Source organism: Rhineura floridana, chromosome 3, assembly GCF_030035675.1.
Source record: "Rhineura floridana isolate rRhiFlo1 chromosome 3, rRhiFlo1.hap2, whole genome shotgun sequence".
In the NCBI taxonomy this organism is placed as follows: Eukaryota; Metazoa; Chordata; class Lepidosauria; order Squamata; family Rhineuridae; genus Rhineura; species Rhineura floridana.
In genome coordinates this window covers 14,785,240-14,801,453 of record NC_084482.1, presented here as the reverse complement: position 1 = coordinate 14,801,453, position 16,214 = coordinate 14,785,240, and the positions used below count along the sequence as shown (strand labels likewise).

Here is a 16,214-nt window from a genome sequence, read left to right as displayed (position 1 = left end):
GTTTAGGGAACTGATAATAACTTTCTGGGCTAAGCATATGCTCAGAGGCACTCTGTTCCTTAGTCAGGCAAACATATGCCAAGAGTTAAGTCATCGTTGTGCACCTGGCTCTGGTTGATGGATCTCGGGGTTCTAGTAAAAAGCAAAAGTAGATCCCCATAACCCTGATGTCTGGACCTGCATGCTTGCCACTGGTTGAGTCTAGCATCTAGTGATAACTCGTGTGTGTGTGTGTGTGTAGATGAGCCATTACAGACTAATTACTGCACATATAATTTTCCTATCATCAGATTAACACTCAAAACACAATACTGCGCAGTAAAGACAGTTTACAAATCCAGCTAAGAGTTGCGTGTTGTGTAATCGAGTGATGATGAGAGACCAAGGGATGCATGTGTGTGTGTTAGCCTTATCACTCTGTAGTTCAGAGCAATCTTGTACTACTCTCAATGGTTAGGGTGAAGTGTCATTGAGAATTGGTTCTTTCTTCCATGGAGTATCCATTTTTCTTGCACCAGGCATACACCAGCGTCGCTAAGGCCCCCCTGCAACTGCGGGAGAATCATGACATTGCCAAGGTGATGAACCTCATCGTATTTCACACTAAGATGCTGGACTCTGTGGAGGAGTTGATAGTCGAGACATCTGACCTCTCCGTATTCTGGTGTGTACTCAGGATGGGGGAAGGCAATAGTGACAGAAGAGCAGGTTTAGGGCACAAAGGAAGGAAGAAGCCTGCTGGCTACCAGACCAAATGCATCCTGGAAAGATTGGACCTCTGTGTGGGGCAATAGGAAAACAGCTATCAATTTCAACTGGTGTGTTTAATTTGCTTAATTGTCCAACCTGGTTTTGTAGGCTTACCTGGCAAACACTGAAGTTTTTTTAAAGGGAAGGTTAGAAAATAAAAGCCTCTACAGGCAGGTTCTTTGTTTATAGAGAGTGATGGAAATAGGCTGCCAATTCATACAACCATTCTGGCTGCAGTGTGATATTGTTTGTCACCAGTTTAAGATTGCACTAGGTAGGCAGTGAGCAAGTCCTCTGAATTAGTCATCAGAAGAACCAACTGTGACTTGGTGTCCCTTTTGCATAGAGCTTCCTAAATACTGATTAACCAAAGGGCTGCAAAACAATAAGTTGCACTTGAGATGCATAATTTAAATGACCTGTTAACTGTGCACTAGGCTCAGCCCTGTGTAGAACGGCCCCAAGCTGTGAATCATCAGGAATCTATAAGGCACCAGAGGGGAAACTGGGGGAAAAAGTGTGAGAAGCAAGACTTTCTTTAAAGTTCATACATCCATATATTGCTTTAAAGTTCATACATCCAGGCATATGGAACATAGGAAGCTGCCTTATGCTGAGTCAGAGTAGAGGTCTACCGAGCTTAGTACTGGCCTTAGCTCAGTGGAAGAGCACCTGCCTTGCACATAGAAGATCCCATGTTCAATCCCTGTCATCTCCAAGTAGGGCTGAGAATGGTTCATGTCTGAAATCCTGTTGAGCCACTGCCAGTCGGTGCAGGACAGTACTGAACCAGGTAGACCTATACTCTGACGCAGCATAAGGCAGCTTCCTATGTCCCACATGCTTGGGGTTGGTGGCTCCCTTTTGCCCCGGCTACTGATGTCTCAATTCTTTTGGCAGTTTCTATGTACGTCTCTTGGAAAAGCTCTTTGCATCCACCATGGAGGAGCCATACATGTTGCGCTATGCCATTGCTTTCCCACTTCTGTGTGCCGACTTCAGCCATGCCACCCATCCTTTGTGCCCTGAGGAGGTGCGTATGCATTTGACCATGATGGGGAAGGGTTGAAGAAGCAGCTGGAGCTAAAGGGGCCAGGAAACCCACTGACAATTGGAATAATTTGGGATGCCCTTACTGGGCTGCATAGGTTTGGCTTTCTTGAATGAATGATTTATTACGGTCACAGACCAGAAGCTTTCTTCCTTTCCCCTGTTCTCAGGAGCATGTGTACTTGGAGCTAAAAATTAAAATCCTGCACCAAAGTATTCCAAATTCTGTAATTAGAAATGTGTCTTGTATTAATTTACACATGCTTGTATAGTCTGTGTAAATTTAATTTTTTTTGCATATTTTAAGCTGCAACCTTAAAAATATTTTTTAGGAAGTAAGCCTTATTGAACACACTGGACATGCTTAGGATTATGCTGATAAGCCTGCAGTTCTATGCTGAATTTCCCCAAGAGTACATCCTGCTGAATTGTTAGTACACAGAGAGATTTGCACAGCTGGAAGCTATAGCAACAGGCCTTTATAGTGCCATCCTTTTGTCCCAGAAGTGTGACAGTGAACTAGAAGAGCTCCCCCTCACTACCTATAAGAGGGACAGTGAACAGTCATGTGACAAGGATGACACGTGAGCTTCTCTTGGGGATCTCAGCTGGTTCTTTCTTTTCCCACTCCAGTACCCTCATCTGCAGAGCTGTGCCGTGGGCCTGTGCAACAACTTCCTGGAAGAGATGGCTCGACAGGCTTGTACTTGTATCCTGGATTCCTCTGCCGAACAGCGCAATCTGAGTGAGCAGGTAGGAGGCCAACTCCTTTATGGACCCTGTGGAGTGGGCACAGGAGACAGACTTGAGACTGCAGGGAGTGAGAAAAGTGGCTGTGTCCTAGTGGAGATCAGTGCAGAAGAGTATAGTCCAGTCACAAGTGTTCTGCAATTGAGAAATGTGGGGGGTGGGTGGGGAAGTATGGGCAGAATGAATGACTAATTCAGCTTGCCAGCCCTATCCTACACTTGGATGCATTGAGCTCAGAAACTCTAGTTGACAAAAAATGAAGTGAAATAGGGCAGCCCAGGTAGGTATAACTTCATTTGGAAACTTGCAGATACCTTGTACTTACGATGTGACTTGAATCCTTCTCTTTTGCAGGAATATAATTATGTGTGTGTATGTATATATATATATATATATATATATATATTTCCCACCCAATACGGCTCACAATAAATATAATATATCCTAAAACAAGCGGTATCGCAATACAACTGTAAAAATCAGATCAGAGCAGATTTTAAAAATTGCATGGAATGTTGGCATGGTTAATCTGGTTTGGTCCTCCTCACTCTGAGGCCACTGTTGTCTAACCTGCATGGTGAGCATTAATGTGCAAAGAATCTGGCTATGGTTGATAATCTAGTCTCTTCTAGAATGTGTTACTGTAAGCATCAAGAAAGCAGTTAAAATCTGACGTAAAATGCCAGGTCCTGGGTGCCGTCTCTTAGCCATCTTCAGGCAGGACCAAGGAATGGAACCCCGACTGGGGCTGTGCAGGGGAAGCAGTGGGGCTATGATGAAAGAGGCAGACTCTGTTCTCAGTGGCTCCCATTACGACTGAGGTAGCTCGGGGTGGGGAGACAAAACCTGCCCCCTTTCCTCGCACTGAGAGAACCCCACCACCACACACAGAAGAGGGGGGACATTGTTTATGCACAGAAGGCACAATGCAAAATGGGACAACGGCTGGAGTGGGGAGCCCACAAAGGACTGATCAGAATGACTTCTTGGTGCCCGTGGTTGGGTTGGTTTCACCACACTGTCACATGCACATGGTATTCCATGCCTAACTGTTGAAGAAAGGATTGTCCCTGGAATGATTCTTCCTTCCCTCTTCCTTCCTTTGTGACACAGCCTGTTTTAACACACACATAACCCCTTTGCCCCTTTTGTCTCCCCCCAGCTGTTGCCCAAGCACTGTGCTGCTACCATCAGCAAGGCGCGGAACAAGAGCGCCCGAAAAGCTTTGTCCAAGAAGGGAGAACCAGAGAGGGACAAGCCTGGTGCAGAGAGTCACCGAAAGGACCGTAGCCTGGTCACCAAGTAAGGCCACAGCGAGTCTATATAATACTGCAATGGTAGTATTCATGCTAAAGCTTCTTCATACCAGCAGGATTGAACTGGTGACCTTGTGGACACTTTTGAGCCTGATGGTTCTGGTTTTTTTTAAAAACAGTGCCACTGGCTAGGATTGAGGATGCACTTAAAATGATACATCTATAACCAGTCAAGCACGCAAAGATTGTCTGGTGGATAGTAAGAAAAATATCATAATGTTACTTTAAAAGTTGCTCCAATCCTGTATATTATGTGGCAGGTCCATGATTGTATCCAATAAGCATTTTATGCTTTAAATGACCTGCAGCTGAGGATTTTGAATATGGAAGGCTAAAAATCCAATATAATTGGGTGCGCATTACCAGAGCTGTGGCATTTTGATTATAATGTAAGTTATGCACGTGTACGTATGAATGTGTGCATATATATATATACACACCCACACCTATGTTTAGATAGATATGAGAGAGAGGGATATGAGATCAAAGGGGCAGGGAATGTGAAGACAGAGTACTTTTTTGCTCTGCCCCCTCCAAACCAGGCAGTCACTATCAATGGCTCTAACCCACTATTGTCTTCTTTTCCCCACCTTCCAGTCTGGACAAGCTACACCTGACGCTGACTGAGATTTGCTGGAGCCTAAACCAAGTGCCCAGTCTTGTTGTCTTTGAGCACACAGTGACTCCAGTGGAGTACCTCAGTAGCCAGCTGGAGACTCGCTTTGGCAGGTACAGAGAGTGAGGGGTGCAGCAGGAATGGACGCGGCAGTGCTGCTGATGGACTGCTTCTGGATGGATGCCATAGTGGTACACAACTGCAGTGCACACGCTACACCTTTTGCCTAGCAGTGTTAGTTATCTGGGATAGGCAGAAAAGTCTGTGTGTAGTGGAGGCTGGGGCACATGGGGCACTGTCCCACTACACCTCAATCTTCCCTCGGCCAACCGCCACCTGCCTGCCTTGCAACCAGTTCAGGGAGTGACTGTGGCTCCTGACTGCACTTTATTCTCCGTGTTGCCTTTGTAGAACACAGCAGGGAGGAAGGGGTATGTGTGTCTGAAGGGGTGGGGTGGAGAATTAGAATGAATTGGCTCTGTCTGTCATTGGCTGTGGTTCCATCTGCTGTTTTTCTCCCAGCCTTCCACCCCGCCAGATGCAGTCGGCACCACTGTATTTGTATGAAGGCAATAGTGGGATGGCATCCTAGTAAGCAGTCAACACCAGGGCTGGAAGGATCTGTCCGTTTCGGTTCTCTGTTTTTCATTTTTCCAATCTTAAATGTAGTTTCCCACATTTCTGCAGCAATTCCTTTAAAAAAAAATTCATTAGCATTTTAGTGTGAATTTCTCCTAAACACACTTTTGTATGGGATTTTGACTGATGTATACATTGCTGCAAGCAATTTTCCCTACTATAATGCATTTCTGTAAACATTGGTTCGTTGGAGAACTGCATCAAAAAATTGTGAATTTCGAAGTACAGCTGTGTTTCTGTTGTCATATTGTTCAGGAAAATGCGGATTTGATAGATCCGGCTTTAAATGAGAACTGAATCACATTTTCCCCCATCCCTAGTAAGTACCCAACCATTGTTAGATATGAACTGCTGCTTAATTACACTGAAGTGTAATGACGTTGGGCACTCCTCCATGATATTCTGATTAGCAAGCTAGCTAAATGTGGGCTGGATGGAAAAACTATTGGGTGAATCCACAGTTGGCTATAGAATCGTACTCAGAGCACTTATTTCTGGTAGGAGATACTGCAGGGCTTGGTCCTGGGCCCAGTGCTTTTCAGCATTTTTATTAATTACTAAGATTAGGAGATGCAGGGAATGCTTATCAAATTTGCAGAGGATATAAAATTGGGAGGGATAGCTAATACCCTGGAAGACAAACAAAATTCAAAGTGATCTTCATAGGCTGCATCATTGGGCTGAAAACAAGAGAATGAAATTTATCAGGGATAAGTGCACCTAGGAAAAAGAAACCAAATGCACAGTTATAAGGTATGGGATATTTAACTCAGCAATACTACATGTGAGAAGGATCTTGGGATTGTTGTTGATCCCAAGCTGAATATGAGCTAACAGTGTGATGTGGCTGTAAAAAAAGGCAAATGCTATTTTAGGCTGCATAAACAGAAGTATAGTTTCCAAATCACATGAAGTACTAGCTCCTCTCTATCTGGCACGTTAGTTTTTGACACTGCACTTTTAAGAAAGATGCAGGCAAACTGGAACAGGTTCAGAGGAGGGCAACAAGGATGATCAGGGGACTGGAAACGAAGCCCTATGAGGAGAGACTGAAAGAGGGGAAATATGATAGCACTCTTCAAGTGCCTGAAAGGTGGTCACACAGAGGAGAGCCAGGATCTTTTCTCACTCATCCCAGAGTGCAGGATACAGAATAATGGGCTCAAGTTACAGGAAGCAGATTTTGGCTGAACGTCAGGAAAAACTTCCTAACTGTTACAGCAGTACGACAATGGAACCTATTACCTAGGAAGGTAGTGGGCTCTCCAACACTGGAGGCCTCAGGTATTCAAGAGGCAGCTGGACAGCCAGCTGCCGGGTATACTTTAAGTTGGACTCCTGCACTGAGCAGGGGGTTGGATTCTATGGCCTTATAGCCCCCTTCCAATCCTACTATTCTATGTCTGTCTTATGCACCTGTTCCTTAGAGTGCTGTTGGCTCTGTGCTTCAATTCTGGTGACAGCATCTCCTGCAGATCTCCTTGTAAAACTTCTACAGGCCCGGCACCAGCAGGCAGCCAGGTCGGGCACTGCCCTCAGGACCCAGGAGCTTACAGGGGCCCACCACCCATCAGCTCTGGGCCGGCGCTCCTCCCGTCAACTGTCTTTGTTACTGCAGGGGCCTGCTGGTGTTGCTACCACCTCCACTGCACTCGCTCGCCCATCTCTTCAGGGGCTGGAGGCTCCAGGTGCTCTCCTGTGAGGCCTTGTGCAGCCAGAAGCACGTCGGGTCCCACCCCCTCAGAACCAGTTTCCATGGTGTGGGAAACTTCTCCTCATGGCTATTGTAGCTGCTGCATGAGGCACCGCAGGAGGACAAGGAGAAGTTTCCCACGCCATTGTCATGAGCCATGCTAGCCGGGGGGTGAACTGATGCCCAGGAGGGGTGTGTGGAAGACTTGGACTGGGAAGTTCCAGTTGAGGAAGGACCCAGCGGGGGAGGCTCGTCAAAGCAGCCCTTGCTCTGGACGTCGACAGGCCTTCTCCGGCCATCCCAGACACTCTTCAGGAGAGACCCCTGGACCGGCTCGCTCACTCCTCTGCCTGATGTGCCGCCTCTCATGCCCACGCCTCCACTGGACATCTCTCCCTCCATAGAGGGCGAGGATGAGACTGAAACGGAGGCCTGGCCTTTGCCCAGATCCAGGAGGTGGATGCGGCGGGAGATTCAACAAGCCCAGCTCAGGAGGAGACTGCACTTAGGTGTACTCACCCAGCAGTGACTCTGGATACACGCAAGCATGCCTACTTAAGCTGGGTGAGAGGGGAAGTTTAGTTGCTGAGTCAACATCTTAGTGCTGCCAAGTTGAACTTAGTTAGTTAGAGAGGGATGCTGAGTTCTAAGTAAGCCGTAGGTAGATTCATGAAGCCCACTCAACTGAAACTTTCTTTTACTTCAATAAAAGAGAAAACTACAACTGCGTCTGAGTCTGAGTTCCTTAAGTTCGGGCAGCACAGCCGTGGAACCTGCTTCTGAGAGGGTGGGACCTGTTGTTTCTGGCTATGGTGGCTGTGGAAGGGCTTGCAGCAGAGCATCTGGAGCCTCCACATGTTGAAGTGATAGGCGGAGGAGGGGGAGGTAGTGGTAGCAGTAACAGCTGGCCCCCGCAGCAGTGAAGATGGGTGGCAGGAGGAGGTAAGCCAGTGACCCCTTAGGGAGGGGACAAGGGGTCCTCTGTGTCCGAGGGCCCACAGAAACCTGAAACTGGCCCTGAACTTTATCATTTTGAAGTATCTAACTTCTCATATTTAGCAAAGTTCATCTTAATTGGCAAAGCAGAAGAAGACTTCTGCTTTGGTCTTGAAGCTAGTTGTGGCAGCGAACTTTGACAGTCATCCCAAAGGAGAAAGCTTTTACCATTGACCATCTAAACCCAGAGGGTATTTCATCCCATTTCTGCCAACACTTGGGACTGAGGACCGTCCTGTACCTCTCTTTAAAATGACTCATTCTACTACTATCACTTGCTAGGTTGCTCTCCTCTTCATAGCAATGAAATAATTATTTTGATAGCGATGTTTTTTTTAAAAAAGTATCCATTATGAAATTTGTTTTGAATTGTCTATGAAGGTACTATGGATAACGATGTATTGTTGGTGTCTTTGTATTTTGGTTTGTTGTTTTGCCATGCTTTCTTGTAAGCCACTTTTGAGTATAGAGCAAAAGCAGTCAACAAATAAAATGACTTTGGGCAAATATTAAAATCCCAGAGCTGAGCTTGCAAGATCACAGCAAAACATTCTACTCACCTTGAAGAGTAGCTGAGCTGGGTTCAATGCAAGCTAATTAGTTGAGCAATGGGGAGCAGATGCTCAAGCTGTGCTAATTTTTGAAGAAACACCATTTCCTCCAAAGCAACAGCATTCAGTCCTTACAGTGCTCCCCAAGGGTGCTTCTTAGCAGCTACTTTCAAAACTTATTATTTTATTAATTATTTATTTATTACATTTATACCCCGCCTTTCTTGTCATGATAGAAACCCAAGGTGGCTTACATATGGTTCCCAGGCAGTCTCCCATCCAGGCACTGACCAGACCTGACCCTGCTTAGCTTCAGCAGGGATCTGGCCTTATGTACCTTCAGACCATAGCCTGGAACATTGGGCTTGTTTCTCCTTCACTGGCTACATTCAAAACTGTTTTTCTCCTACTGCCACTTTCCCACCCCTCTCCCCACAAGTACATCACTAATCTCAATCACAAATGTGCGGGTAGATATTACCTGTGTTTCTGGGCCGGGAGCATCACCTGGTCGTCAGTGCTTATTAGGAAACCACCTTAAAGCTATGCCATATAGCACTATATTGGGGGAACTGTGGCTTGTGGGGTGGGCCCAGAGTATTGAGATGCCAACTGTGTAGGTGCCTGCAGTATTGGTGCCTTCATTGTCTTGGCTAATACATCCCATAATCATTTGCATGCCCACTCTCACCCCCAGGTCTCTGGTGCGGCTGGCAAAGCCAAACCCAGCCTCTCCCGAACTGGCACGCCCCTCTGAAGTGTTGGCAGGCATGCAGGCCTATGCCACTTTCCTGGTGTCCCTGATGCATCGTGTGGGATTGGATACCGGGCGCCTCCTCCGTAACGCGCTTCTCCAGCAGACCCAACCACTGGATGCAAGTGGCGAACAGACTCTCACGACGCTCTATACCAACTGGTATGTGGCCAGGAAAATGGAGGGTCTGGTTGGGGCACTGCACCCTCATAGTAGGTAGGACATAATTTGTTCCAAGCCTCTCCCGGCTCAGTCCCAGAATGTGCTTTAAGTGCCGAGAATCAGCCTTGGAATAATTTGAAGTATTAATGAAGAGAGATCCTAGCCACTGAGCAGCCACAATCATACATATGGAAAAGGGAAGCAGCAGAGCATGTCTTCCAGGTATGGCTGAACCTCTCCATCCCTTCTCCCCCCTTCTCTCTCTTTTTAAAGGTAAATGCCAGTAGTAGGAGAGAAAGGTAGGTGTAGGAGTGGTCATTAACCTGGGCCAAAGCTCAGGTTTCCCCACAGCTGTGACATCCCCCCCTTAAACCCCAGTCGGACACCTGTCCCAGTCTGGGAAATAATATGCACTTAGATTACATCGCATTTCCTTTTGTTGTCGCTTCCCAGGTACCTGGAGTCACTTCTACGCCAAGCTAGCATGGGCTCCATTGTCCTTTCCCCATCAATGCAAGCCTTTGTCAGTATACCCAAAGATGGGGAGCAGACCTTCAGTGCTGAAGAGTTTTCTGATGTCTCAGGTAGGTGCCAGCCCATCCATTCACAAGCACCCAGGGCTAAGTTTGCAGTAGCAGGTCTTGACCTGAATTTGGCAGTGCTGGTAGTAGTGACTCCACAATGAATAGATATTTCTCCAAGAATACGGGTGGGGGGGCATGGTAGCACTCTTCATGGAACAGGGCAAAGATTTGTTCTCTGCCCAGAAGGCACAACTAGATCTAATACGTGTAAGTTACAGGAGGGTAGATTTCTGCTGTACTTTGGGAGAAAGTTATTGATAGTAAGAACTGTTCGACAATGGAAAGAATTACCTTGAGGGATGCTGGGTTCTCTCTCCCCCTTGCTGGAGAATTTTTGAGTAGAGGGTTTGGACAGCCACCTGTTGGGGATGTTCTAGCTCTGGACTTCCTGCACTGAGCAGCATTGGACTAAATGGCCTACAAGGCTCCCACCAACTCTATGAGGCTAGAAACACACTCACTGTTTTGCGTCTCCACCTCTCGCTTCTGAAACGGGGGCACACAATACTAGTCAAACCCCACCCCTTTTTACTATAAAACCTGGTAGGAGCAGCTCGAGTGTGTTTTTTTTTTTAAAAATCAGCTTCAAAGAGATTTTGCAACTGATTAGCAGATCATCCCTCCAGGTGTGGCTAATGGAAACTCTTTGCTCTGGCGATGTGTGTTCACAGTGTGTTCACAGCCTCTGTGACTTTGTTGCCCAGCAGAATCCATGAGCAAGCCTGATTTTTTTAAGCTCAGGCAAATTCTAAGTTGTGTGGATTGTAGTCGATGTTCAATCCTGAAGAGGCAGTCCATAGCAAGGTGAGGAGGAGCAAGCACAGGAGGATGGGAGCTGGAGCTCAGGGAGTCAGGGGAAGCAGAGGGTAATGGAGAAATCCTTGTTTGTCATTGCCTCCAAAATATTCAAGTGGATTTGACCTGTCATGAAAGGAGTGTTATTTATTGTTGGAAGTGGGGCAAGAGCAATTCCTGTTTTGTTCTTTTGTTTAAGCTCCAGAGGGAAGATAAGGCTAGGGTCCTCCAGATGGATAGACTTTGTTTACCTTTTACCTGTGATGCCCTGACTGACTTCCTTCTGTCGCTAGACTGTGCCGCCTTTAGGGAAGCTTACCTGTCCCTCCTCCTTCCGCCCTTTCCATTCCTTTGTCCTCCGGCTGTCCAGGAGAGAGGAGACATCCTTGTCTTTGCTCTCTCCAAGCATGGGGCTAACTCCCACACCTGGGCATTATGCCTCCAACTTAGCTAGTTAGTTAGAACTAGGTATGCCTTTTCTATCTACAATGTATTTCTATAAATAAAGTAGCTTTTCTTATTTTACTAAGTCTCAAGTCTCAGTGATGCTGATGCAGGGTAAAAGCCTGCTTTCTTAGGCAAATGCATGCACACGCTGGCACACTCGCATTTCAACATCTGCTGTTACTCTCTGCTGCTGTGGTGCTGCTTTAAACTAAATTAAGCACACAAATTACACACAGTGCAACATTTATATGGCTGCTAGCTAATTGGAGGACTGGGGGGATTTTATATGGCTTCCAGTCAATTGTGAGACAGGGCTGAGAGGAGCTGATGAGAGGCTGAGATGTCCTGCACAATGCAGAGAAAGGTGGGCCAAGCCAAGTACTTGTTAAGCCTTTCAGTGTGCCAAGCTAGCTGAGGCCTCTACCGCTGCCTCCATAATCAAGGGAAGGAACCTGCACCTGACCTCCAGAGGCGAAAGCAATCAAAAGATTGGCCACCACTAGTATGCAAAAGTTGCCTTTTCCTTTCTTTGCAGAGATGCGAGCCCTGGCAGAGCTCCTTGGTCCTTACGGGATGAAGTTCCTAAGCGATAACTTAATGTGGCATGTCACCTCACAGATGGTGGAGCTGAAGGTATGAAGCCAGGAGGGGAGTGACGCATTCTGAGATTTGCTGTCTTGCAACCTCTGGCATATAGTGTGAACAGAAGAACAGGAACTCAGATTAGAGTACAGTAGGGCCCCACTCATATGGCGGCTTACGTTCCAGACCCCCGCTGAAAAGCGAAAACTGATGAAAAGCGGGACTCATGTAACAGAGTGGCGTGCGAAGCTCGAAAACCGCCGTAAAAGCGGAACAAGTGCCGTATGAGTAGGGCTTTAGTCTAATTGAGACTGCCACATTAGCAAAGCGCTATAAAGTGGAGCCCTACTGTAGAAGGTCTGGGTGCTAGAAATCTCTTTGTGTTTTGGGGGGGAAGGATGTCCAGGCTGGAGCTGGATAGCTTGTTGTCCGAATGAATTTCCCTACAGCTGTGCCTGTATTAGTTCAAATGAATCACTGGACAAACCAATTTGCTTTGCACTGGACTGCAGCTTCCCCTGTGAGTTCTACATGGGCTTTATTCTTGTGCACACCTGATTCATAGGGTTAACACAGTCACCCTCCGTTACAGTTGGAAGCTGGAGCAGTTTGCCATGTTCATTGCCCAGTGTGATCCTTCCTCCTTTGTAGTCAACCAGTTGCTCTGGAGAGCTTTCTTCCTCAGCCTCTTATTCCCTTATATAGATCTCTAAGCCACACTCATTTCTGGTTTCACCCCTTGCCTTCATACTTGTGAATGGGCCTTTGCAGCCAAACAGGCCATAGTCTCTTCTCCTGGCTGGGGAGCACGTGGGTCCACAATGCTGGTAGCATCAGGCTCTGATCCCTGTGTGTTGGGAAGGCATACTTGTCCACAACCTCTGTGGCTGGGCTGCTATCCTTCCATGGTTGGTCCCCTTGACTTGGCTCCCATCTCGTTCATCCTCTTCCACCCTCCTCCCAGGGCTTCAGTGTGGCAGGGGTACCCCTTCAGTATATGCTCTCAGGATAGATATGCACAACTTCAGGAGTAGTGTTGGTGCAGGACTCTCCTGTCAAGACACCATCTGTATACCCCATTTTCAAAGTCTTTCTAATTTCTCCCTTCTAGAAATTAGTGACTGAGAATATGGATGTACTGGTTCAGATCCGATCTAACTTCTGCCAACCGGAGCAGATGGCAGCGCTGCTGCCCCGCCTAACTGGTAAGTGGCAGGCAAAGGTTCTGCACAGCCTCATTTCTTCTGTTTTCTGCCCCAGAATCTACTGAGCAGTCTTTTGTGCAGGTAAACTTAAGAGTGAAGCAACGGTTGAAATAAGACTTTGCTGCTTGTGAACAGCAGTTGTTTTTTAAAGCCATTGCGAATAGGCGAAGTAATTCTTAGGAATGCCGGTTTGTATATGTATGTGTAAAGTTTGGTTAAACCCTCCAGAAGAGGCAGCACCATGAAAGTTACTCCTGTTGTTGTGCTCAAAGATCCAAACACTGCAACCACATTACACATCCTGAGTGGGGTTTCTGTCTTAAAGTGGGTTAGAGTGTACATCCAGGAGTTTTGGAACTCCTGTAAATCAGAACTAATCATGTACTCTCCCTAGCTACTGAAAATGTCCTGAAGAGGATGACCATAATTGGGGAGATTCTGTGGTTCAGATCCATCGCACAAGAGGGCCTTCGAGAGGTGAGTGATTGCATTTCTGTGAATGTGTGCACAGCTGCACCAGGAGAAAATCCATCCATTTCTTCTCCTTGGTTTCCTTTTGATCACGCTGGATGAAAAAGTATAATGGTTTATGCAGCAGAACCTTTGGGGGGGGCACCACTTAGAAATGTGAATGATTAAGAGGCATATAAGTGTCTTAAATAAAAAATCACAGAACATGGCAGCAAGCAAGAAGAGTCAGCTCATATCTGTTTTATCACCTCCTGCATTCTGTCTTTTGGCAGGTCTTCACCAATCACTGCCCTTTTCTGATGGGCCCCATTGAGTGCCTGAAGGAATTTGTCAACCCTGACATGGACATAAAGGTAAACTTTCAACAACTTCTCACTCTTCTTGGTATGAAAAATGCCAGGAGGAGAGTGTACTGTATAACTTAGCTTCTGCACCTATATGTCCCAAATGCTGCAGTGACAGTAGTCTTGGTTCTTGGAATCCCACATTTCCTGGCTTAGCATATTAGGTAGAAATGTTAGGGTTAAGTTAGAGTATTTATTGGGCCAACATGCTTCTTTTTATCAGTTATACCAGAACTTCTCTTAATATGCGAAATCTGCAGGGGGAATTCCATGTCTAATTACTAGGGCTGCTGCCTGATTAATCAAATTTTAGTTGATTTATTGCTCAATTACATTTGAATACATTTACATATGAGAGAACCCAATTGTTCTAAATGGGAGGGGGCATAGCTTAGAATATAAGGGCCCCTCCAGACTGGTTTTGTTGTGGGTGTATTCTGAAACATGTACTTGACAAAATAATAGTGTTAGTTGTGGGGTTATTCTGCTTCATTAGTCCTGCAATGCTTCCCCACATTATTGCTGTCTGGAGGTGTCATGAGCCATGCTAGCAGGGGGTGAACCAGCGAGCAGGAGGGAGGTGAGGAGGACTTGGACTGGAATGTTCCAGTCGGGGAAAGACCCAGCAAGGGGAGGGACGACAAAGCAGCCCCCACTCCAGATGTTGATGGGTCACCTCCAACAGTCCAAGACACCCCCCACAGAGAGACCATCAGATCCTCCTGTCACTCCTCTGCCTCACGAGGTGCCTCTCCCAGTGCCCACACCGCCACTGGTGGACAGCCCTCCCCCCCCAAAGGGAGTGGATGGGACAGAGACTACACCTGTGTCTGAGTCCAAGTTCTTTGAGTTCGGGCAGGACAGTTTGACTCAGCCACCACCTCCTCCAACTGGCACCCCCATGACAGAGAGGATGGAAGCGAGCAGTGGAACAGGGGAGGACTACCAGAGAGCCTTCGAGTCCATGTTAACCAAGCTACAGAATCTCAGAGTTGAGACCCAGTCCCTTCGGTCAGAGAATCAGACCTTGCACCTCCAAGTGACCCAGCTGGGGGCTCAAGTGACCACCTTGCAGCAGGAGCAGAGCCCTGTCCCGCCCATGCCAGCACATCATGTCAAAACGAGACTGCCCCTCCGTTACAGTTGGAAGCTGGAGCAGTTTGCCATGTTCATTGCCCAGTGTGTTCTACATTTGAGTGCAGCAGTCAGATTTCCCTAATGACTCCTTGAAAGTGGACTTTGTCACCAGCCTCTTGGAAGGTGGGCAACACCTCTGTTGCTCTAGAATGACCCTGTGTTGACCCAGTATGATAACTTCGTTGAAGCCATGGCAGAGATCTTTCAACACCCCCAGTGGAAGGCCACCGTGTCCCATCACTTGGGAACCCTGCAGCAGGGAAAAACCTCTGTTGGGACCTACACTAACAGCTTTCGAATCCTGGCCCAAGAGACGGATTTTAACGAGTCCGCCTTGATGTACCTATACTGTGACAGCCTCAGCAGCGAGATCCTTGATGAATTGGCGTGCACCCCACAACCAAACACCTTCTCGGAGCTCGTCCAGCTGTGCCTGCAGATAGACAGCAGACTTGAAGGTCATCCCCTGGAGTGCAAGGCCGAAGAAGCCTGAAACCTGCCTCCCATACCTCTCCCCTGCATGCGCTTCTCCCCCAGCATGGGAACCTCAACCCCATCGGGGGTGGAGGCCATGCAGGTAGGGGGGCGAGGCCATGCCTGACGGAGATGGAGAAAGAGAAGTGGCACAGAAGGGTTGTGACTTTACTGTGGGAAGACTTGGCCCTCCAAGACAGAGAAGGTCCTGGTGCAGGAAAACTCTAAATCCCAGCTCTCATAGAGATCCATGAGCTGGGATCAACTGTAAGCCAGGAACCTCAAGATGGGCCTATTCCACCAAAGTCAGTGCTGCATCTTCCCGTCAGTCTATGCTTGCCCTTGGGCCAAAAGATCCACGTATAATTTGGTGGTGTCCAGTAACTTTATGGACTTGGACTTTGCTGAACATCATGGGGTACCAGTCACCAAGCTCAAGGCCCCCCTTTCCATGGAAACCATAGACGGGCAGCCCCTGACGTCTGGAGTGGTCGCCCAGGCAACTGTGTGCTCGTGGTGGAGCTACCGGGGCATGTACAGCAGCTGGCCTTTTACCTTGCCACACTGCCCTGTTTCCCAGTGGTGCACAGGATGACCTGGTTGACACAACATGACCCCCTTATCTCATGGGGAAAGACCATTGTGACATTCCAGTCAGACTGTTGGCAACAGCACTGCCAACGTACTGAGGCCTCTGTGACAGCTGCAGCAGCTGCCCCCCCCTTTCCGAGGAGGTTGCACTGCCCACCAAATACTTGGACTTGGAGACATCTTTCACAAGAAGGAGGAGGACCAGCTGCTCCCCCATAGGCCTTACGACTGTGCCATAGACTTGCTCCTGGTGGCCCGAGTCTCCTCCGGACACATATACTCCCTGTCAAAGCCAGAGGTGGCTGTG

General features: G+C 47.6%; 1 protein-coding gene across 3 annotated transcripts in view; it reads left to right on the top strand.

Moving 5' to 3' along the window:
- NCKAP1L (NCK associated protein 1 like) overlaps positions 1-16,214 on the top strand; it is an 87,414-nt gene that overhangs the window by 37,179 nt on the left and 34,021 nt on the right. For all 3 annotated transcript variants that reach the window (XM_061614555.1, XM_061614554.1, XM_061614556.1), the window contains 11 exons: positions 519-664; positions 1,651-1,783; positions 2,434-2,553; positions 3,713-3,852; positions 4,464-4,595; positions 9,059-9,277; positions 9,731-9,861; positions 11,639-11,736; positions 12,797-12,890; positions 13,285-13,367; positions 13,634-13,714. In XM_061614555.1, coding sequence (XP_061470539.1) covers positions 519-664; positions 1,651-1,783; positions 2,434-2,553; positions 3,713-3,852; positions 4,464-4,595; positions 9,059-9,277; positions 9,731-9,861; positions 11,639-11,736; positions 12,797-12,890; positions 13,285-13,367; positions 13,634-13,714 — 1,377 coding nt within the window. The remainder of the gene's footprint in view (positions 1-518; positions 665-1,650; positions 1,784-2,433; positions 2,554-3,712; positions 3,853-4,463; positions 4,596-9,058; positions 9,278-9,730; positions 9,862-11,638; positions 11,737-12,796; positions 12,891-13,284; positions 13,368-13,633; positions 13,715-16,214) is intronic.